Source organism: Anabrus simplex, chromosome 2 (assembly GCF_040414725.1).
Source record: "Anabrus simplex isolate iqAnaSimp1 chromosome 2, ASM4041472v1, whole genome shotgun sequence".
Classification (NCBI taxonomy): domain Eukaryota; kingdom Metazoa; phylum Arthropoda; class Insecta; order Orthoptera; family Tettigoniidae; genus Anabrus; species Anabrus simplex.
In genome coordinates, this window is record NC_090266.1 from 638,775,632 (window position 1) to 638,799,814 (window position 24,183).

The following is a 24,183-nucleotide window of genomic DNA, read 5'->3' on the forward strand; positions in this document are numbered from 1 at the left end:
AAATAGTATTGGTTTACACAAGTAGTGTAATTAGAATAGAGAGAAAAACTCTGCTACCATTTGTGGCGATTAGTTACTTTAAGTTTTATACATGGTATATAGTCATCACCATTGATGGTAAAACTGGATGTTTCAGAAGCAATAGTAATGATATACCACCGATCCCTCTGGCAAAGATAAGAACACCAACATCTTATGGAAGCAAGAATTTGAAACGAGCAGAGTGACAGGAAGCTACACTGGGAGGGAAAAGAATAGGTCCATGGTAGGTACACAATAAAGAAAAGTGACCACCATTTGATAACAAGGATTAACAACTAAATTAGGTAAGTAGTATAAATGACTTTGTGCATTATACACACATACAAAAGATTTGATATATCACAGATAAACATAGACGAAGTCCATTTCTTTTCCTACTTTATCCTCTCTTTTTTTTTTTTTTAGAGAACAAGAGTTACAATATTCATCTTGAAGGTGGAAGTACAGCAGAAAGGACAGTGAAAGAACAACTAGCCAAGATAACAATTTTCAAAATTGTACATACATTATCGTGTCTATTATATTATTTTTTTTGGAAACACCGGAAAGTTTTCAAGCACGACATTACAAGAACAGTATTTTTATTAGCCACATATAAAATACATCACCTCTAGTGTTTTAAAAAAGCCTAACAATTGAGTTAAAAATATCACTGTGAAAAAGGGGGGGGGGGGGGTAATGATAATAGTGACAGTGTAACGTAAAAAAAGTTCATCCACCCTTTACTGTCATTATTAAATGCATTGACCAATTATATCCACGATGGTCACTCTTAGTCCACATTAAAACTTTTCAAAACACAAGTCATGAAAATATAAGTAAGCTGCAGAAGGTAAATAAGAAACTCCAATAATGGAAAAACTGTTAAGGCACAGATCAAGGCCTCAAAAACTTGAGATTATGAACAGCATGCCTGAAGGGCAAATTTAGAGTTCACCGAGCTCGATAGCTGCAGTCGCTTGAGTGCAGCCAGTATCCAGTAATCGGGAGATAGTCGGTTCGAACCCCACTGTCGGCAGCCCTGAAGATGGTTTTCCGTGGTTTCCCATTTTCACACCAGGCAAATGCTGGGGCTATACTTTAATAACGCCACGGCCGATTCCTTCCCCTTCCTAGGACTTTCCTATCACATCGTCGCCATAAGACATATCTGTGTCGGTGCGACGTAAAGCAAATAGCAAAAAAAAATTTCAGAGTTCCAGAGAATTGTATGCAGATATTTAGCTCACCCAGATCCCATGTAGACGATATTAGAGTTCCAGTTGGACGGAAAAGATTTCGTATCACATGGGCAAGCTGCACGAGGTCAATAGCCCCTCCACTCACACACATTGTATGAAAGTCGATACCAGGCTGACCAGACGAGCGAGGCTGTCCATTATATATGCAAGAGAAAGCAGAGACTAGTAGGTTCCAGAAGTTTTGATGATGTAACAGATGACGTAGGTAGTACAAGGTAGATCGTAGGGAAAGCGTCAGTATGCAATAAGTTACAGGAGTAGACGGAGAGACGAGAGATGCGTGAGTACACACTGTTCTGTCAATAAGATCAAATAATTAATACGTAGAGGTGTAGATTTCAGACGCAGGTTAGCATATTAACGTAGAAAGTAGGTGATCGTGTAGAAACATAGATACGAAGATTATCGCAGGAACACGTAGAAACGTGGATACGAAAATTATGGCAGGAGCACGTTACAGAACACCACGGGATAGTATGGGTCTCTGTGATTAGTACTACTGTGAGAGGAACACCATGGGTTTGCGTTGCCTATGAGTGGCGCCATTATGTAAGAAACACCATACGCCTGTGTTACCTTAACGTATCCACAAAGACACACACGAAGTGCTGTCAGTTGGTACAGATATTTATTCACATCTATTTACAAATTAAACACACACACAACCTTAATCACTGCTGTCAGTAGCAAAATACTGTCCCCGACTAGGTCTGCCAGAGAACAAGAGACACCCCAGGGGTGCTCAGTTCGACGGCCGCAGACTTAGAAAAAAATATGAAAGTGGCAGGATTGACATAAGGTTCAGAAAATAAGAATGTTCTAAATGTAGAAAGCATATTACACATTTATTCAATAAAAATAAAATATTAGCCATCCTGACATTTATGATAATGAAAATGATCGCTACTTTACGTTAATTATTATGGCTCTTGATGTGACAAAAAAAAAATGGGATAGTACACAACTTATTTTCCCTATCATTCTAACAGAGTCTTTGAACATAACATTGTTTTCTTCATTTTAAAAAAATATTCATTTAATAATTTAAAGTAGAATTAATTTTTTTAAAGAAAATGAGGTCTTGCATATCATTCCTCGAACAATCTGGAAAAATGCATTAGTTTGAATAAAGTGTATAGTAAAAATATCCAAGATTAATTTTTTTTACTACCATGATGACAAAAGAAGAGTGAAATTCTGTTTATCAAAAATTTTGATAACTTTAAAAATGAAAATTTGAATTTGCCTTTATTTTTTACAAGGTAATTCGAGACGTTGAATATATCTGTTCACGTCTTCCCACATATCTCTTCGTGAGAACTAATAATATATTACTTGGTCATTAACTGAAAAAAAATAGCATTATGACCTATGGAAAATTAATAAATGGAGAAAAGTATATCCTAACCGTGAAAATCCCGTCCACAATCAGTTAACACTATCAAAGCGTCACACATCAGCGCACCACAAATGCATAGAAAATAAATGTCTTACAACTAGGAAATCTCTACATCTACTACTAGCTACTGAAAGTATCAAAGAAGAAAATATCTACAATATTTACACATCATCATCAGGTGTCAATCAATCTCGCCACACTCCTATTAACACGTTCCATTATGTTCAAAAGGTAGAATCACCATGTGAGTACAAAAAAATACCTCGAAAAGTGAGCATGCTAGGTTGCGAACTATATCATCATTAGAATATTTGATTGAGGATCTGTTCTCAATACCTAAGGTCTTCCAGTAAATTTTCACATACTTTAAACTCTGAATTATTGACTCGCACGAAAACTATTAGGATATTATCTCGAATTATGGAGTACATCATTTAACATGGACTTGTCCTTATCATCAGAAGACATTATCATCTTAACTACACCTCACAAAATCTCAAAGATTCCATCCATACTTCCATTATATCAACACGTGGTTATGAATCAAGCAAGTATGCAAATTAAGCTACAAGTCCTATCTCACATCTAAGAAATACCAGTGAAATGTCGTGAAAATAAATCAACTAGATATTATAGAACAAATCTAAGGAAAGATGAAGAGTAGAAATAAAGAACTACATAGAACAGATATAAATAAGATGTAGTCGACTTAACTTATTTAGATGTCTTCACATCTGGAAGTCCGGGTTCTCAATCAGCCATTCTAAGGTGAAAGTCTCTGCATTTCGGCGCTGCTAACGATGGTCGATGGCTTAGAACTTCATGATGAAATCTTTGGAGTCCATGGCACGAAATTCCATCTTCTTCTGGCGATGATAACGTAGAGGTCCTCTTCCACGTTCACTCGTGAGGTTGCTGAAACTTGTACAAATGTGTTAAAACAAATCCTGGACACACACGTAATTTAAGATGAAAATAACACGTACTTTATAAATTTTCGACGTCTGTTTACTGCACTAACTCAAGTCGTAGATTAACATAATTGTAGGAAGCGTCGAACACAGGAATGAGTCCACTATCCCTGATGATAGTATTCACTGATGTTCTGCGTTGAAGTCCGCTAGCGACGTATCCAAAGTAACTGTAGATCGTAGACCAGGAACATGTCAGCATGTGAGAGCTCGTACTCATATGTCTTGCCTTAAATATTGTGCATGGCACTCATGGTCGGAAGTGGAATCAACTCAAGTACTGAATTCTTCTGGGGTTTGATTACATAATTTTACCATCATTCTAGCCGAAATACCGTTGGAATTTAATAAAAATTCAGTTTTTAATTTTTATAATCCTCACGTGATATTATTAGCACAGTTCAGTAAAATATTATTCCAGAGTACTTTCACAATTATGCGTATCACGCCACCAAAGATATTAGAAATATTTCATTTATTACCAATTGGTGTAGTTGCAGGTGAACACACACTGGTTACTTTTTATCTCTCGCCTGCTTTTATTTTTATTATTTTTTGTCAGTCAGCCAGCTACCCCCTTCAAGTCAGAAACTGGTTCTCTACCACCTGGCCAAGGACACCTGGCCGACAAAGTGAAACCCAGTAGCACACTAACCCATATGCAGTCAGCTGAGACCTGATTATGGTCACAATACACACATCAACAAATCTGCCATTTTAACTACTGCCTATCACTTCAACATGGAGACTGCAACCACTACATGTCACAACAACACGAGGTCACAAGTATACTCCTGCTACACCATAACTCTACTAAACAATAACTCTTCCTTACCATCAAGACCACCTCCTTATATATGTGCCTCAGTCAGTACCTTCTTTTTCACAGAGCTCTTCACCCCTTCAGAATTAAACAATAAACAGTTATTTATTCACATCTATTTACAAATTAAACACACACATAACCTTAATCATTGCTGTCAGTAGCAAAATACACTCGTCAACAAATCCGCCATTTTAACAACTTCTATCACTTCAACATGGAGACTGCACCCACGGCATGTCACAACAACGCGAGGTTACAAGTATACTCCTGCTACACCATAACTCTGCTAAACAATAACTCGTCGTTACCATCAAGATCGCCTCATTATATAGGTCCCTGGCCAGGCTTCTAGAAAGATACACTTTCTCGTAAATTCTAGAGTGCCTAACAACATGTTTATAATGCACAGAATATTCTACCATCATCTAGTGCCATTCTGGAAGTTACAGTGTGTTTCACAATTCTGTAATATCAATATAAATGGTCCGTTATTGGACATTATACATTTTCCAGCTAACTCATTCCTAGTTGCCAGCGTTTCGCCCCATTTTGTGCCAAGTTGGGCTCATTAGTTGGCAAATAGCACACCCACCAAGACGCATGGCCAGTGCATACCATGGAGGCCACCGCGCAGGCTACTTGGAGCCACCGGCAGTGCCAATGCACCATGAGAGACCCTGTCTCATTACCAAAAATTGATGCCTGCCTGGCCATCAGATGATATGGATGTTGATTCCCATAGGAAACCTGATATATTTATCCTGAATGAGTAAATTTATAATACCAATATAAATGGTCCATTATTGGACATTATAAATTTTCCAGCTAACTGGGGCGAAACGCTGGCAATATCCATATCATCACAATTCTGTAGCAGATTACACATCATATACAGGTAATTATATAATATTAATTTACAGATATTTACATTAACTGAACTCATAAAAATATTTATGTACAACACATGTTTCATGACATAACCTCACAAACTACATGATCGTATCATAATAATACAAATACTAACTGGATTTAACACTTCATGGCCATACATTACAAGTAACAATAATAATAATCATAATCATAAAATAATAATAATTCAAGCTCAACACGTGCATTATTTACTCATGGGTGAGATAATATTGTTTTCGAGTTATATCAGTTTATCGCACATGCGTCAAACTGTGCCTAGTACCCCAATGTGAGGGACACCGTGAGTCTACATTGCTTGTGATTAGTACCGCTACATGAGAAATACCATGGTTCTACTTTACTAGAGATAAGTACCATTATGAGGGGCCATTGACCTGGATTTTCGACCCCTTTAGACAACAGGCATCATTGATTCAGGATTGTGCTTTGGAAGCAGCCCGTTGATCAGTATATACCTTCGCTATAAATTATTTCTGGAAGGTTGGGTATTGCGGGTCGGATTCGCTGATTGTTTTAAGTACTTAATGATTGTTCGTCGTAGTCTTTTTGAATTCTAATCAGTGGATTGTTTTCAGAATTATATTTAACTTTTAATATTGCGAGTTTGATCCGCTGATTATTCAAATTCATATTCATCCATTCATTCATCATCATCAAATTTTGAATTCTGGTCAGTGGATGAATTTTGGAGTTTATAACTGTCATTACATTTTGTCTCATTTCACACCATTAGGTGCCAATGACCTAGATGTTAGGTCCCTTTAAACAACAAGCATCATCAATAACCATACGCAGTCACCCATTTGTTGTAAGGAGCGTGCTTGCTAGCATCTTTTAGTTGCGTGCCCTTCAAGTGACGTGCAGTTCCTTGGGTGCTGGTTGAACTGTGAAAAATGGGCAACTAGCAGCAATCATCATGAAGGTGGGCATAATCTACCATGTGACCCTGACAGGAAAGACAGAAGTGGTGGATTTTATGGAGAAAAAGGTTATAAAAATGATGGGGTTGAGCGAAAGTTAAATGGAAAGGGAAAGGAAGGAAGAGAATGAGAAAAGGATATACACTGTACTTGAGTGGTGGCTGAGAGGCAAAAAATGGAGTGGGCCTGATAATTTCAAAACAGCTGGAGGAGTATGTGGATATGATAGAGTATGTCAGGGACAGGATAATGAAAATTAGACTGAGGATGAGGAACGAAGTGAAGGATTTCATACGTGTGCATGCACTACAGACAGGGAACCTGAAGGAGGATATTGAGGAATTCCTGTAGAAACTAGAAAAGAAGATAACAGATGTGGAAGTGATTATAATGGGAGACTTAAATGCACAGATGGGAAACAAAAGACAAGGAAAGGAGGAAGTAATCGGGCCATATGGATATGGGAAAAGGAATGAAGGAGGAGAGAAACTTACTGAGTTTTGTGAGAGGAATGAAATGAGTTAGCAACATGTGGTTTCAGAAGAAAAACCAAACAGCAGGAAAATTACAAGATATGGCTGGAGTGACAGAAGAATAAAATTGGTGACTGATTACTTTCTGGTGGAAAGGGAAATCACCACCTTTGGGGGTGGGAAGCAGGTGAAGAACACACCCACGGGATCCCCTGTATGTCGTAAGAGGCGACTAAGGGATGGTGGATTTTCAACCATGAGATTATCTGTGAATGGTACAATCATACGAGGAACACCATGGGTGGACTTTACTTGTGATTGGTACCACTGTGTGAGAAAACATCCTGGCTCTGTGGTTAGTATCACTATGGGTTCACAGCACCCGTGATTAATACCACTATATGCCGCAGGTCTGGGCGTTGCCTGTAATTAGTACCACTATGTGAGAAACACTTTGGGTCTAGGCGTTGTCTGTTATTTGTACCACTATATGAGCGACACCGTGGGTCTACGTTGCCTATGATTAGTACCACTGTGAGGAAGACCACGGTTCTGGGCAGCTCCTGTGATCAGTACCACTATGTGAAGAACACCATGGGTGTGCGCTACGTATGAGGGGTGCCAGTACGTGAGGAACACCATAGGTCTGTGTTACCTGTGAATAGTAAATCACCTTTGATTACTACTATTATGTGAGGAACACCGTGAGTTTATATTACTCGTGATTAGGACTGCTACATGAGGAACACCATGGTTCTACTTCACCAGTGATAAGTGCCATTATGAGTGGTCGGTGACCTGGATTTTGGATCCCTTTAGACAACAAGCATCATCTGTTTAGTATTTTGCTTTGGAAGCAGTCCCTTGTTCAGTTTATACTGTTGTTTTAAATTATTTTATGAGAAGGTGGAGCATTATGGATCGGATCCACTGATTGTTTTAATTTCATAATCATTGTTAGTCATTGTTTCGAATTCTAGTTCAGTGGATGGATTTTGGAATTATTTTAACTTTCATTATTGTGAGTTGGATTTGCTGATTATTTTAAATCCATATTCAGTCGTTCATTCATTCATTCATTCATTCATTCATCATTCATTCATTCATTCATTATGTTTTGAATTCCGGTCACTGGATGAATTTTGGAATTTATTCATTACATTTTGTCTAATCTCGAACCATTAGGGGCCGATGATCTAGATATTAGGTCCCTTTAAACAAGAATCATCATCATCATCATTAAACAAAGGACAAATTTCAGTCAGTTGATGGATGTAACAGCTTTACCAGGAATAACATTCAATGGAGATCATTGAGTTGTGATAGCAAAAATGAGGGTGGGGAAAATGGAAGAATTAAAGGAGTTAAGATATAGTAAAATAAAAGTGTGGAAATGAAGAATTTCTGGAGAGACTGAAACAACAAATTCCAGTTACTGAAGTACAAAATGTGGAAGATGAATGGTGCAACTTCAGAAGCATGGCTAGAATGGAATAGAGATAAAAACAAAGAAAGCAAAATGAAGTATCTTGATAGTTAAAGGAAACTGGTAAGAGAAGAAGAGGTACGCAAAATTTATGCAATAGATGAAAACGGATGGAGCTGGCAGGAAAAGAATGCAGTATGGAATTGTAGAGTGTAATAGGAAAGAAAGAGTCTATAAAAAGCTGTTGAAAGAGGAAGGTGGAAAGTTGATAACGCAGCCAGAAGAAATAAAGAGAACACAGAAGGGGTCTTTTTATAAACTGCTGAATGAGAAAAATTGTACAGAGGAGATGTTAGTAATATGGTGTGATGACTCCACAGTAGATGATGATATAACAACGTTAAAGGTGGACTTCGCAGTCATAAAAATGAAAATGGGGAAGACACCAGGGACGAATATGATTAGCGTGGGAATGATAAACGGTGCTGGATCTGTTGGATTACAAGGGGTGTACAGATTGTTCAAGTGTATGTGGAAACGAAAACATGTGCCAGAGGTCTGAGGAAAAGGAATAATAATACCAGTTATATAAGGGGACCAAACAATGCGTGATAACTACTGTATATAGGAATCACACTCTTGTCACAAGTGCGGCAAAATTCTTGGAAAGGTTATTAGAGAGGAGAATGAGAGGAAAGATAGAGTTGCAACTGGAACAGTATGGCTTTAGAATTGGAAAATCTACAGTTGACCCATCTTTGGTATGAGGCAGTTAATGGAAAAGAATTGGTCATGTGGAATGGATTTGGTCATGACTTTCATAGATCTAACAAGGGCATATGTTAGTGTTCCCAGGGAGAAGGTTTGGGAAACCATGATCAGAAAGAGACTGGGTACACAAACTGTACAAATGGTGCAAGTAATGTACAACAACTGCATCTGTAGCATACAGACTCTGGTTGGAAAGATGGAAAAGTTTAGAAATGAAACTGAACTAAGACGGGAGTGTGCTGTCACCTCTTGTTTCTAATGATCATGGATGAAATTATAAAGAAGACAAAGGAAGCATATGGGAACAGGGAGATGAAGTTATTACTGTTTGGGGATGATATTGTGTTCTGGGGAATGAACAGCAAAAAATTACAAGAACAACTTGATGCACTGAATGAGAAAAATGAAAAGTATGAAATGAAAATCAGTGCAGAGGAAAGCAAGACCCTAGTGATACTAAGAGGAGAAAGACAAAGGAAAGGCATTGTGAAAATTGGTGGTTAAAGCCTTGAAATTGTTGGGCAGTTTCAAATACCTAGGGAGCGAATTAATGCAGAATACAAGGCTGGACATGCAGATTAGCAGGAGGGTGCACCAGGCCATTGCATTCTACCAGAGTGTAAGAAACCTTGTCTAGAATGAGGAAGTACAAGTGAAATGTAAAGAGATAATGTACAAAATATATTATGCAACAATATTGATTTATCGGGCTGAGACCTGGACAGTGACAGGTAGCGAGGAGAGTAGAATTTAATTAATCAAAATGAAATACCTAAGAAGTATGATAGGAAAGAGGGGTTGAGAAAAGAAGATAGAAGAAAGGCGGTCAGAATGGAAAATCTAAATGAGATAATTGATAGCAGTAAACTAAGATAATTTGCACATGTAAAGAGGTTGGAGGAGAAGAAAATACCAAAACAAATGATGGAGTTCGAGGTAAAAAGAACGAGGGGGAGACAGAGAACGATGTGGATCGATTCAATAAAGAGGAGTGCAAGAAGAAGAAATTTGGACTTGGGACAAAATTGTGGAAGAGGATTGGTGGTAGGAGAGAGGAAGGCGGAGAAGTGCCATGGAGCTGGATAAGGGGAAAGGAAGATGATAATGATGATGACTTGATACTTACATGAACATAAGTGGCTATGTGATATTTAAAGCAGAATATTTTAAACTTTTTATCAAATATTTTTAGAACATTTTACATGTTTAGCACACATCTGCAATAATAATAGTTACGTGGTTTGTTTTACTAGCCTGGTGCAGCCCTTGCAATGCAGACCCTCCAGTGAGGGTGGGTGGCATCTGTCGTGTATTGGAAACTCCCTGTTATTGTAGCGGAGGGTAGTGGTGTGCGAGTTGCAGGTATGTTGTGGACAGTACAAACACCCAGCCCCTGAACCATGGGAACTAACCATTTAAGATTCAAATCTCTGACCCAGCCAAGAATCAGACCTGGGGCCTTCTGAACTAAAGGAGACTCTGTTGACCATTCAGCCAAGGAGCCATATAAGTCGGTAATGATACGAAGTGACATGTATGGAAGGATTATATTGAATGGAAAATCAGTTCATTTATAGAATACAGTATAGAAGAGAAAGAATTTTAATTCAACAAGTAGATATGCGTGATATGTTCTACTGATGACCTCTTTCATGAAGTGCCAGAGAATAAGTGGATGACCAGATCAGTTCACGGATGGAATTAGCAAAGGAATATGGCCTCTTGTTTTATCAGGAAAATAAATGAGGTGATTTTTATGTAGAGAAATGGCCAACCAGGACCATTCATTGAAATTAAAGGTATACACCAAAGGATGTCAGATAAATTCATATTTAGGATGTGTAATATCAACAACTGGTACTGACATAATCCAAACCAGAGAATGTTTTGTAGAGTTGTTAGTTCCCTAATGTGGGACCAGAATATGGCGTTGAAAAAAATGTAAAAGAGTCATCTATCTAACATTATCCATGTTAGCGCGATTTAGACTTTGAGAGGAAGACAAGGAGGAGGTTGGGTCTACTGAGATGAAATAATAAAATAGAACAAGTGAATCACTCGGATCAAGTGTCGGTGAGAAGCTACTTCTGCACCATCTGGTGTTGTGTGCAGGTATCAGGATTCTTATTTGTGCTTCCGATTTATATTTACTGAATCTGGAAATCTTGCACTTCCTGAGTGTCTTGTATGTGGCAAAAAATTCAGCAATGAATGTATGGTTCCAAGCAAACTAAAGAGACACTTGAAAACGAAACGTAGTCACTTCGAAAATAAATATAAAGCTTATTTAAATCGTTTAATCTCTTCTCAAATTAATGAAGGCTAGGCAATGAATGCAATAATTACAACTTCAGAAAATGCACTAGTGGTTAGCTATAAAGTAGCAGAAATAATTGCCAGGAATATGCAGTCACATACAGCAGCAGAAACTTTGATTTTACCTGCTTGTAAAGAAATAGTTACTCCATGTTAGGAGAGGCTGCCGAGAGGGAAATATCAAAAGTACCTTTGTAAAACTATACAGTTGCTCGCCCCATAGAAGATACGTCAGTTGACATTAGAAAAGTAGTGGAAAATTCAAGTTGGTAAAAAATGTGCACTTCAACTGGATGAATTACATAAGTAAAAAATGTCAATTAATGCGCTACATAAGATTTTTAAACGAAGAATCACTGAACAGTTCCTGTCCTGCAAAGAATTGTCTCTGATGTCAACAGGATCAGACATATATAATTCTATGCCAGCAACAGTGGAAGAAATGGACTGAGTTGAAACAATTGTATTTCAGTGTGCACGGATGGAACTCCAGCAATGACTGGTCGAATGAGACGTTTTACTTCAAGGTTGAAGCAAGATTTTCCGCACATTGGATCCACACATTGTTTTTTTTTTTTTTTTTTTTTACATCAGAAAGCTTTGGTGGCAAAAACCATTCCTTCAGATCTAAGGAATATGTGTTTGGTTGTTGAAATTGTTAATTACATTAAAAGTAGAGCTCTAAAAACTAGACTTCTCAAAGTAATGTGTCAGGAAGCAGGAGCTGTTCATGAAACTCTGGTCCTCATACGTAAATTCGCTGGTAGTCCAAGGGAAGTGCACTTTCCAGATTTTATGAACTTAGAAATGAGTTATTACAAATATTTGCCACAGAAAAACCTGAGTTTGCTGACTTCATTAGCGATGAAACTTGGTGTAACAAATTTGCATACCTAGCTGAAATTTTTAGACATTTTGAATAATCTCAATGTCAGTATGCAGAAACAAAATATTCATACATCAGCTGACATACTGAATGGATTCTTAACAAAAATTCAACTGTGGAAGTTAAAATTTGAAAAATTGATATTGAAATGTTTCCTCTCACAGGTGATATCGACATCTGTTCCAGTCTGATTTTAGAACATCTTTCTGTTTTGGAGAATTAACTTCAAGAATATTTTACTTCCCTCAACATGAACGAATGCGACTGGGTTTGCAATCCCTTTGTTGCCGTTACTGCTGAGGACACACAACATCTACCATTAGAAGAGGCAGAAGAATTGGCTGAACTTCAAGCCGATCGAACTTTGAAGCTGAAATTTAGGCAAGAAACACTATTTCAGTGAAAAGAGTGTTCTCAGTGTTATCAGAGCATGCCATATTTATATTAATACAGTTTTCAACACGTGTGCGAACAGGGATTTTCAGCACTGACCTGCACTGAAATTAAGAAACGTGAGTGACTTTTTTTTCTGTAGACCAAGAATTACAGGTGTCTTCGTCTGCGATTCTTCCCTGCATCGAGCAGTTGTGCAAAAGTAAACAAGGACATTTCCCACTAAATTGCAAAAATAGTGTAATATTATTGAGAGAGCATCTTATTTTTTGAGTTCTTACTACGCCGTTCTGTAATTTTAATAAATAGTATACCGCGCGAGTTGGCCGTGCGCGTAGAGGCGCGCAGCTGTGAGCTTCCATCCGGGAGATAGTAGGTTCGAATCCCACTATTGGCAGCCCTGAAAATGGTTTTCCGTGGTTTCCCATTTTCACACCAGGCAAATGCTGGGGCTGTACCTTAATTAAGGCCACGGCCGCTTCCTTCCAACTCCTAGGCCTTTCCTATTCCATCGTCGCCATAAGACCTATCTGTGTCGGTTACTAAAATAATTGAATACACAAATTTTCTTGCAGCACAGTCCAACAATAGTGTGCCGCGGCACACCCTTTGAGAAACCCTGGTATATGGGCACGTGACATTTCTAGGAATATTTTTCTTATTTCCTGTCCTTTGCTGGCTCATCAGAAGGATGTTGCTCAAACAGCCTTCTGATAGGTCAGAATAACGACCTCGCCTATTGGTGAAATTTATGTCTGAATTGTAGCGAGCTTCCCTGATTGGCTTTTTGCGTATTTCTCGATTTCCGGCGTTTGGCTCTTTGGTGGGAGCAGGGCTCTTGTCCACATTTTTGGTTTATCTATCGCCTAGCAGCCGGACGCACTTCGGGTGTTGTCCCGTCCGCGGGCTCCAGCCACCTCAGGGTAAGCATGTTTCCTCCTCTCGAACTTTAAATTAAAATGTAAATTTATTTTACATGCTGTGTTTACCATAGACTTTGGCTTTAGCCACCTGTCTTGTAATGCATTAGCTCTACAGCTAGGCATATCCTTTTGATTTTGGAGGCAATCCCCTTTTCTTTTAATTAACATATTTGGTTGTTTACATGTAAAACTAATTTTCGTCCGGGATTGCGTCCCATAATTCCATTCTGATTTAATGCACACGTGTTGGAGCTATGCGTCTTTCACCGAAGCGTTTTAGGAATGGCAGCAACTCCAAAGGCCTCTGCATTAAGTTTTAAATTCTTGTTTTTTTTCATTTTCCTTGTAAATCAAATTGAAAGTTGATTCCATTTTCTTCAATGTAACTTTAAAAGATTACAGTCTGTAATTAGGATGCCGCCGGTTACGATTCATCATGCATTTCTGTGAATTTTTTTGTGTTTTCAAGTTAAATACGCCTTTAAAGAAAAGTAAGGTAGAAATGTTTTAGTAATTGATGTGCGGCACCACAGATTCCTGTAATGTTAAATTTGTATATTTTGAAAGTCATGCGTACGAACCTTGTGGTTCATTTACATTATTCTTTGTTACACCTTTATTGCCATTGTTACCTTTGTTTTAATTTGCTATTGTTCTGATTTCATGTTAAGCCTTTTTTAATTTGACAGTAAATGTGGACTGAAGGGTAACCGCGTTAACATTTCTTTCCCTACAACGTCGAGTAATATTCCATCCTCTTAGGGAACCCAGCCCGCTTTCCCACATCCTTCACTAGTTGTGATGTTGGTAATCCTGTTTGTTTTTGTATCTAGCAACTTGTGTTTCCGAAATTTGTGATGGTTGTAACTGTTGTCTCGTCATTTGATGTATTTCCCTTTATCCTTATTACTGTTGATTTAAATGTGTTCTTTTAATTAATGTTGCCTGTTTTGGGGTGATAAGAACTCTGTTTGTCATTGTATGTATTAAGTATTGACGGGGTGGACCCAATGAAAGCCCCTGGAGCATTTTAATTGGAGCTGCAAAGCTTATTGTTTTTCTGAACAAATGACAGAAAAGTGACACTTAGTCAAAGGACAGTAGGCAGCTGGAAGGAGGGCACTGTTTTGAAAGTGACACACTGCTACTGAGCAGCAGTAAAAGACAATGCACCAGATGTAAACAAAATAATTTCTGGTGCATTTGCCACACTTTACCATTACACCAGCACTGATCAAAACCCACAATATAAAGTGTCCAGCTGGGGTGTCAACGTCGTGCTTTTATAACAGGGCGATTACCACATGGAAGCCACCTGAAATGTACAGTTCTGCAGTTCACACTGCATGGAACATAAATGTCTTACTGAAAACTGTGCCTGTGTACAGAAGACTTACATCAGACTATGCTAATTGAAGTTTCCATAGTGTTACCTGATATAAACGCCCAAAAGAAATCTTTGTTTCTAAAAAGAAAATTGTATTGGCTTTGTCAAAAGCAATTACATTGTTAAGTCAAGAACAGTAAAGTATTCGAGTTGCCAGAACTTCAGATGGCTCTCGATGTATGAAGCGAGTGAAGAGAAGCATCATCATTGAGTGCAACGAAGTATCTGTCTGTCTTTGGAGGAGTAGTAGTAGTATTAGTATTAGTAGTAGTAAAAAATTCATCTCAGTTTAGTTTTCATTTTCCCAAGAATTCCAGTTTTACGTATTGAATCCCATTTTATCCTATATTATTGTGCAAAACTTTGTGTAGAATATGTAGAATATGAATCTCTGTTATATTAGGAAACCTATGTATATCACCTTAAAAATATTTGAACCTAGATGACACCAATCCTTAACTTTGGTATTCCAAATTTTAGATTGCAGCAAAACATAAAAGGGTAAGTACATCTCAATGGAACCTAAAATCTTATTCTTCTCCCTAACAAGCTCGGTAGCTGCAGTCACGTAACCCAATCGCATCATTTGACTGCCCTAGCTCGCAAAAGTTAATACCAGTATAAATGGTTTGTTATTGGATATTATAAATTTTCCACCTAACTCATTACTGGTTGCCAGAGTTTTGCCTCCATGTGCTAGGTTGGGCTCATCAGTTGGTACCTAGCACACCTACCAAGACACATGGCTAGTGCATACCGTGGTGGCCACTGGGTAGGCTACTTGGGGCCACCGGCAGTGCCAATGCACTATGGGAGACTTTGTCTCTTACCAAAAATTTATGACTGCTTAACCATCAGGTAGGTACCAACTGATGAGCCCAACCTAGCAGATGGGGGCAAAACTCTGGCAACCAGGAATGGGTTAGCTGGAAAATTTATAATGTCCAATAACAGACCATTTATATTGGTATTATAAATTTACTCATTTGGGACAAATATTTCAGATTCCCTTCGGGAATCAACATCTATATCGCAAAAGTTATTCGTGGCATATGAATCCAATGACGAGCTCAACTCGCGGCAATGCACTGCTGTATATCAATAAATGTTGTTCAGTTACTAACGCACAGATACCACTTGTATGCATTCTGAGCTGAAGTTTAGACATGTGGCTTCGGTTATTTCCCGCGCTCTGCACTCAGATTATCACACACTTCTGGAACAAGAGATAAAAGAATCTTTGTTCATCTTATTTCGTTCATGTCAGTTGCAATCATGGTGTCAAGCAGATGTGTTGGTGTTGATGAAGACGGAATGCAAAAGCTAATATAGTGTTTTAGAAAGTAATTATGAATACGGTGGTGTTTGTGATGATGAAATAGACCCTGAAGGTTTTAGTTCAAGTTTGAGTGATGCGTGTAATAGTGCTGATGACACGGCAAGTGATACAAATGACGACGGTGGGCCAAGTCTTTTGAAGCGAGTTCGTACCTCCGCGCAAACTAACTTGAATGACTGGAACTGGACAAAAAGTGACAATATCCCTATTGTACATACGTTTAGTGGATACAGCGGGGTTATTGATAACTTACTGAAAAATTTACAGTGCAGACGACTGCCATAGTGCGGGATTTAAATCTGTTTTCTCAGTGAACTGCTACGGTATTTAAATAGGATGCGAATGGGTTGAGTGCAGCCAGTATTCAGTAATTGGGAGATAGTGGGTTTGAACCCCACTGTCGGCAGCCCTGAAGATGGTTTTCTTTGGTTTCCCATTTTCACACCAGTAAAATCCTGCGGCTCTACCTTAAGGCCACGGCCACTTCCTTCCCATTCCTAGCCCTTTCCTGTCCCATCGTTGCCATAAGACTGTGTGTTGGTTCAACATAAAATAACTTGTAAAATATATATATACTATTATTTTCTGATCCGAGAGAAAATACAATTGATCATGAATTATTTGATGACTTATATAAATATTTTATTTTTGTATCACATGGAAATGCTTAATATTATTTGTACACTAGCACACGTGCGCTCTATGTGCATATTTCAGTAACTTTGTTTACAGCATAGCGTGTAAGTAAACGGTCAAGTAGCTTTGGGAAGCAAAGCAGTCCAAAATAAGAAGCATGTATGTTTGATCTCTCTAAGCGAGTTTGTCTACTTTTCTGACTCTTTTTCTTCTCTCATAGGATCCAGTACGATGGCTGAATTCAGAATGGGTGGATGTTTATAAACCAGCATTGGACTTCATCACATGTTTCATATCAGGCCATGGCGTATATGTTGTTCCTCAGGTGGTCAACTTTGTTGCAATGCATGTTGAATACCTTCGATCAGCTATTGTTGCCATCAAACACACATTCAAGTCAGAAGTGCTGAATTTGAGCATCGTTGTTCTGAATTTAGTGAGAGAATTAGCAGATCATCGAAGTCTTTGGGTGCTGCACGATAGAGACTCTTTTGAGCTTTTAGGGGTAAGTATCATTTTGTAGTTTGTTTCTTTCACTCGGATATGTTTGCTAAATTTTGTTGCCCAGCTCCTTGGCTGAGTGCTCAGCATTTTGGCCTTCAGTCCTTGGGGTTCTGGGGTTCTTTCCTAGCCAGATCGAGGCATTTTAATCATCAATCGTTAATTCCCTGGCTTGGGGTCTGGTTGGTTGTGCTTTACCAAACATTCCTGGTACTCATACGTGACAGACAACACTATCCTCCACCACACTAACAAACACTTTCCCCACACATGGCAGATGCTACCCAACCTTGTTGGTGTGGTGGGGGTCTGACTTACATGGGCTGCACTAGGCTAGCAAATAGTTACTTGCAATTATTATTATTATTATTATTATTATTATTATTATTATTATTATTATTATTATTATTATTATTATTATTTACTTTCCTGTATTGCAACTTGAATGATCATTTTGCTTAATCCCTCTTCATTGGAAATGTATTCAGTTGCAGGAGTGTGTAACTAAGTTTTATAGTGAACTAGCTGTCATACCCATTGTTGACAGGGCACATGATAGTTTTTTATGTAATGGTACCAGTAACACCATCTTTCAGAGATGAGTGGCAGCAGAAGACACAAAGCACACCTCAGCTATTAACAAGCCGTCAGTGTCATGTTGCTGTTTATATATAAGGCTTACGGACATTGAACGCTATCACTCATTTTTCCTTCCACCTCGGTGATATTGAAGCATTCAAGGCTTAGGCTTGCAATCCCCCTATTTTACAATTCCATTTTCTTCTCATTCTTCGAGTGATCATTCTTTTATTTTGGTAGTCTTCATTTTCTTCCTGATCGATAAGGGATAAATGACCTTGTAGATTTTCAGCTTATAAAATCCATTGCAATAACCACCACCATTGCCAGCTATTTTGTTACAATGACTGAACAATATTTCCATGTCAGCAATGCTCTCCATTGATGGTCTTTGCAATGAAAACCTAAATTCATGAATATTTTGATTGTTATTGCTCAAAAGGGAAAATGTATCAGACATACAAGATTGAGAAATGTATTTCCTATAATTTCATATACCTAAATTAAGGCCATGGCCACTTCCTTTTCACTTCTAGCCGTTCTCTATCCCATCTTCACCATAAGACCTACCAGTGTCAGTACGAAATAAAAAAAAATTGAAAACATAAAAGAAATGTATGAGATAAATATGAAGTACGAGGCTAATATTTGTAGAGTGCAGACAAAATTATAGATTTATGCAGCAAATGGTTTGGCCCCTTGACTAAATTATCAACGTAGTGGCCTTCCATTGTGAGGTCCCTGGCTGGGCCAGGGATTTTGACCACGTATAATTCCTGTAGCTTGGGGACTGGATTTTTTAGATAGTCTTAATAAACATCGTCACTTACACGCAGCATATCACACCGACACAGACATGCCGAGACTCCCAATTTTTCATTGTTCTTCCCAATCTCCCAATCGTCGGGACAGATCACCTGATTTTCGTAGCCCCCCCCCCCCACCCCCACCCCCATGGCGCAACAGCCCCGAAGGGCCATGGCCTACCAAGCGACTGCTGCTCAGCCCAAAACCTTGCGGATTATGAGGGGTCATGTGGTCAGCATGACAAATCTTTTGGCCGATTATGAGGTTTACATACAATTTACAAAATATACATTTAATGTTAACCTAGTCAGTACTTACAATAACACATTTTGTGGTTAAATATTTATAAATAATAGAAAGGTTGAACACGTTTCACCCTTCTTAATGGGCATCATCAGCACAATGGATATTATGAGGTGCTGTGTGGTCAGCACAACGAATCCTCTCGACCATTAATCTTGGCTTCCTAGGATGGGGCTGCCATCTCACTGTCAGATGGCTATTCAATTGTAATCACGTAGGCTGAGTGGACCTCGAACCAGCACTCAGATCCAGGTAAAAATCCCTGGCCTGTCCAGGAATCGAACCCGGGGCCTCCAGGTAAGAGGCAGGCACGCTACCCCTACACTGCGGGGCCGGCTGATTTTCAGAGCAGTTTGTCGTTTTCGTATTATTTTATAAACTCCTGCGCATTTCCTCGTTCTATCGATATATGGCTGAGTATGGCTGGATGTTAGTACTTCTAATAATCACAACTGGATGGCAATACAGGGCATGGTGGCCAGCCATGTGCTCCTCTTTGCTCTATAAGAGAGTCAAATACTCAAATAGCTTAATAATAGGAAGTTGAAGTGACAAGCGAGTAACCTAACCTCAGACATAGCACGCCATAGACGTCTACCCGGGGCAGGACCTGCCAGCTTTCCCGATTTAGGCGGGAAACTCCTGATTTTCAACAGTTTTTCCTGCCTCCCGATTATTCTATTTCTCCCAATTTTAGCTTATTTTTTGGTGAGCTTTAAAAATGTGTTTTCTAATCCTGTCATTTCAGCTTTGTACCCAAGTGGCCGATAGTCTTTCGCTCATTGCCGCTTTCAAATGAAATGTACGAAAAATACGAGAAATAGCACAAATGTGCAATGTTTATTGAAACCGGTATATCGATTGTCAATCTCTCGTTCTTGTGTGCTATGTTCGTGTTCGTTCACATCAGTCTAGCCGATTCTAGAGACTAGTCGCTAGGTTTGGAGTTTTATTTAATAATTTAGTGACAGAATTTCGAAGATAGCGACCAGTGACTTTTCGAGAGATTTTAGGAGCAATTCAGGTGAATTTTAATTTTTTACTTGATAAAAATAACATTGCACTTCACATAATCGCGCAGGCGCGATGCAGTATATTCTATGCATTTGCTAAGTAATGGCATCTAAGTGCATGACTGATTCACACGTGTGGAGCATGGGTTCATACTATTTTCGGAAGACTTACCAGAGACCGATCATTTCACTCACATACTTCCTGAGAAGGAATAGAGATGTGTAATTTTTAACCTTGTAGCCTCGTATAGCAATAGTCGTGTTTTAAGAAAATAAGTATTATAATATACCATAGTACTCCTGTATTGCGCAAGACATGTAGAACAAGCAATTGTATCTCCTGATTCCTCCAGATTTTTCCTGATTTTCATATCTAAATCTCCTGATTTTTGGTTTTGTAAAGTTGGCTGGTATGATAAGTGCTCGTGTTGCGTAACGTAGTAGTGCTTCTTGGTTGTATGTCTTAATATTTCTTTTGGCGAAAATGTCAATAAAGAAATATGATGCAGTGTTTAAAAGCGCTTAAAAGGAAGAGTCTTGGTGTTTCAGAGAATCCAGGAAGGGACCAAACGTTCATATTCTGTACCATATGTAGGTGTGATTTTTCAGTTGTGCATGGTAGGGAGTGCGATATACTCAAAACATGTGCAAACGAAAAAACATGAGAACTTTTAATGTAAAAACCAAGATGTAAATCCTGTGACGAATGCCGAGGCCTTATTTCAATCGTTTATCATTGAACATAACCTGCCTGTAAATTCTGCCAACCACGCGGGGCCTTTGTTTCGAAAAACGTTTTCTGATTCGGAAATCGCTAAACGTGGGTGTACTAGAATGAAAACAGCGGCTATCATTACAGAAATGAGCATGGAAGAAAAGGCAAAAATTGTATAACATTTGCAGGTTAATGGATTTTCTGTTGCTACTAATGGTAGCAATAAAAGCGACTTGAAAATATATCCTTTTATTGTAACATTTCTTTTAGGCCTGAACTCACTGAAATTCAGAGTTGTCTACTCTCTGTGCCTAATTTAGAGAGGGATGCTACTGAAGCTAACATTGCCAGTCTTTTGCTCTCAACTTTTCAAGAATTCCGCATCATCATCATCATCATCATCATTTCCCCTTATCCAGCTCCTACCAGGTCGGGATATTTATGGCACTTCTCCATCTTCCTCTTTCCTTCCACCATTCTTCTTCCACGATGTTGTCCCAGTCTGAATTTCGTGGTTTTCTGTATATACCATACCAGTCATGTTACCCTGGATAGGAATTAGAGGCATATGTCGACCGAACATGACCCCAACCCAAAACATGATGGAATCACTGCACTGGCCTACGTGACATTTTCTCCTACTGGCTTCTCGAAATACCTTTAGGGCTCCTATTGTGCTTCTGTTTTACACTGACACCGTGCTGAAGGCTATTTCACAATATAACACACACACTGGCTTTGCTATCCACTAAACTTTGCTTTATGTTAAACTAGTGTGGAATCTTATGCCTTGAAAATTTCAAATTTTCACTCAAATAAAATTATCACACAATTAAACATTCGAAGCACTGTAACTTTTGCCACTGTTGTACATTCACTTAAATTCTAGACCAATACTCCCAATCTCTATTCTCGGAGGTTGCGGATTCGAGACTCCCGAGTCCGTTCACTCAGCATTGAGATATGAAAGGGGCGTGTTGCAACACGCGGTCATGACATACTGAACTGTGCAATTCTTCATCTTTTTTATTTATAGGACTTGATTTTTATCCAACTTTTAGGACAAAAATTAGAGAAACTGTAGGATTTAATATTCTATGGAGTAGGGGAATCAAGTCCAGTATAGTAGATAAAAACGTGAAAAGGAACACATAATAGGGTAAACACAATGGCAGGTCTGTGTGGAAAGAGGCAATAGAAAGAGGAAAGAACAAACATGAAAACACAGAAGAATAAGGACAGTCTCCAGATCTTCATACTCTATTTTCTTCTTAAAGCAGATATACTCTCGCCTCGTCAATCTCATTTCTACATCCATTTCTCCTCAGCCCCCGATGAGCTCGTTCCTACTTCCCAGATTTTTCAGGAGGGCAGGCATCAACGTTAATTGAGGGGCATCTTGACAGATCTTCAGTCTTGATGTAGGGAGTTTAGGATAAGAAGAATTCCAGGTTAACTCTGGAAAAGGGACGAGACTAGAAGATAAAGATGAATATAGATAGGAACTCAGGACTAACACAGAAAGAGAAAAGGCTTCAGAATAGTCAGTATAAGTAATAAAATGGAATAAACAAGCGACAAATTAAGTCACATATAGAAAGATGGAAACATGTAAAAAGATAAACACAATGATAGTTCAGTATGGGAAATGGGAATGACAGAAAGAGAAGACAAGAACAATCTTGAAAACACAAAAGGACAAGCTCCACTTCTTCATGCACTGCTGTTTTCACATAAATAGACTTTGTCAAACTCGTCATCGTCACCTGCGAAATCAAACATCCTTAGAGGCTATAAGGAGGAGTTCGTGCTGAGATGGAATGAAATACAGGAACTATTTTTATGTCAAAATAGTGATGACCAATAAATGTATGTGATCTCTAGGCAGGAATAAGCGAGAAATATGGGAAGCTACAGTCGGTGGTATGGGCATAAAGTTGAGAAGAAAACTTGCCATCAGTTGTACATCCACTAGAACATTGTGGTGGTGTTTATTGTAAGACTTTGTCTTTTCTTTAATTGTGGACACTTCACCCTATTTTGTAATTCTCTTCAAATATTTAAAAGAAATGTCACGATCAGTTTGTAAAATCTCTGTGGCATATTCTCCATTATGAAAGGTTCTTCCCAATCTTGCCCGTAGTTTCATAAGATCTGCGTATAGAACGTGTCTGGCTTGAATGTGTAATAAAAAATTAATATCTTGAGAAGTAATAGAGATAGTCATTAGCAGTTTGGTTCTGCAAGTAGAGAAACTCAATGTTTCTTTATATGCTTAATACACCTCAATATGCGCATCATTGTTGGTGTGACATACACCGAATCTGTATTGCGCTCCCCCACCGTCAGCGTGCTTGGTTTTGTGGCCCAATATTAAAATCAGTCTGCCAATTTCCGGAAGGTGTTTGTGCCATTTTCTGATTGATATGTACGTGAGGAACATAGTCACTTAGTCGCTGTTGAAACTGTGGCAAAATATGACATTGTACAAGCATAACAGACAGCTAGCGTGACAGTGTATTGCGAAGCCATCTGAGCTGCCTAACCTTCAAAGAAGAAAGACAGATGGGACACTTATCTCACAGGCCAGCTATATGTTGGGATGTGTACTCAATTAAAAATTCAAAAGTTAAATGCAGTTTTCACATTTAAATTCAACATTTGAGTAGCTATTGTAAATTCGACATCTGCAATGCAACAAAACATGTGGAGAGAGGTGGAATACAATTTTAACGTCTGCTATGCCATTAATGGTGCGCATATAAAGGTGTATTAAATAGGTTAAAAAAAAAAGTTTCTCTGTTTGTATAATTGAACCACCATTAATTATCTCTCTTACTTCTCGAGATATTCATATTTATTATATTACACATTCAAGCTGGACACTCGGTATATATTTTCTTTCTTGAACTTGCTGAGTTAAATTTACAGTGCTCAAGAAAAGTTCAGCATGTTCTGGTTTAGTGCACTTCCTATTTTGCTGTAGGTTTGTACGTAAATTATACATTATGAAGTGTATATACACAGAAAGACAATGTACAGTCAGCTATGCAAAAGCAACAGAAATGCAACAAATTATAAAGTTGGTTATGTTTGTTTTTGAACACAAAATTGTTGTTCATTATGTTGCAATGTATGCAGTGTATAGCCACCTCAGGCACTGAGGCATGCTTGAACATGATGTGACATACTCAGTACCAAAACATCCAACTTGTTTTGGGGTAGATTATCCCACTCTTAAATAGCTTCAGTTAGTTGCTGAATGTTAGCAAGTGGATTAGGACAGTGAGCAACGGTTGTCTTTAGTTCTATGCCATACATGTTCAAACAGAGTTCATTTCTGCAGAATATGCCGGACACACCATTCGCTGTATGCTGTGCATTTC

General features: G+C 38.5%; 1 protein-coding gene across 1 annotated transcript in view; it reads left to right on the forward strand.

The window, feature by feature from the left end:
- Nup188 (nuclear pore complex protein Nup188) overlaps nucleotides 1-24,183 on the forward strand; it is a 752,879-nt gene that overhangs the window by 648,510 nt on the left and 80,186 nt on the right. The window contains exon 21 of the mRNA XM_067139287.2: nucleotides 17,100-17,384. Within this exon, the coding sequence (XP_066995388.2) occupies nucleotides 17,100-17,384 (285 nt within the window). The remainder of the gene's footprint in view (nucleotides 1-17,099; nucleotides 17,385-24,183) is intronic.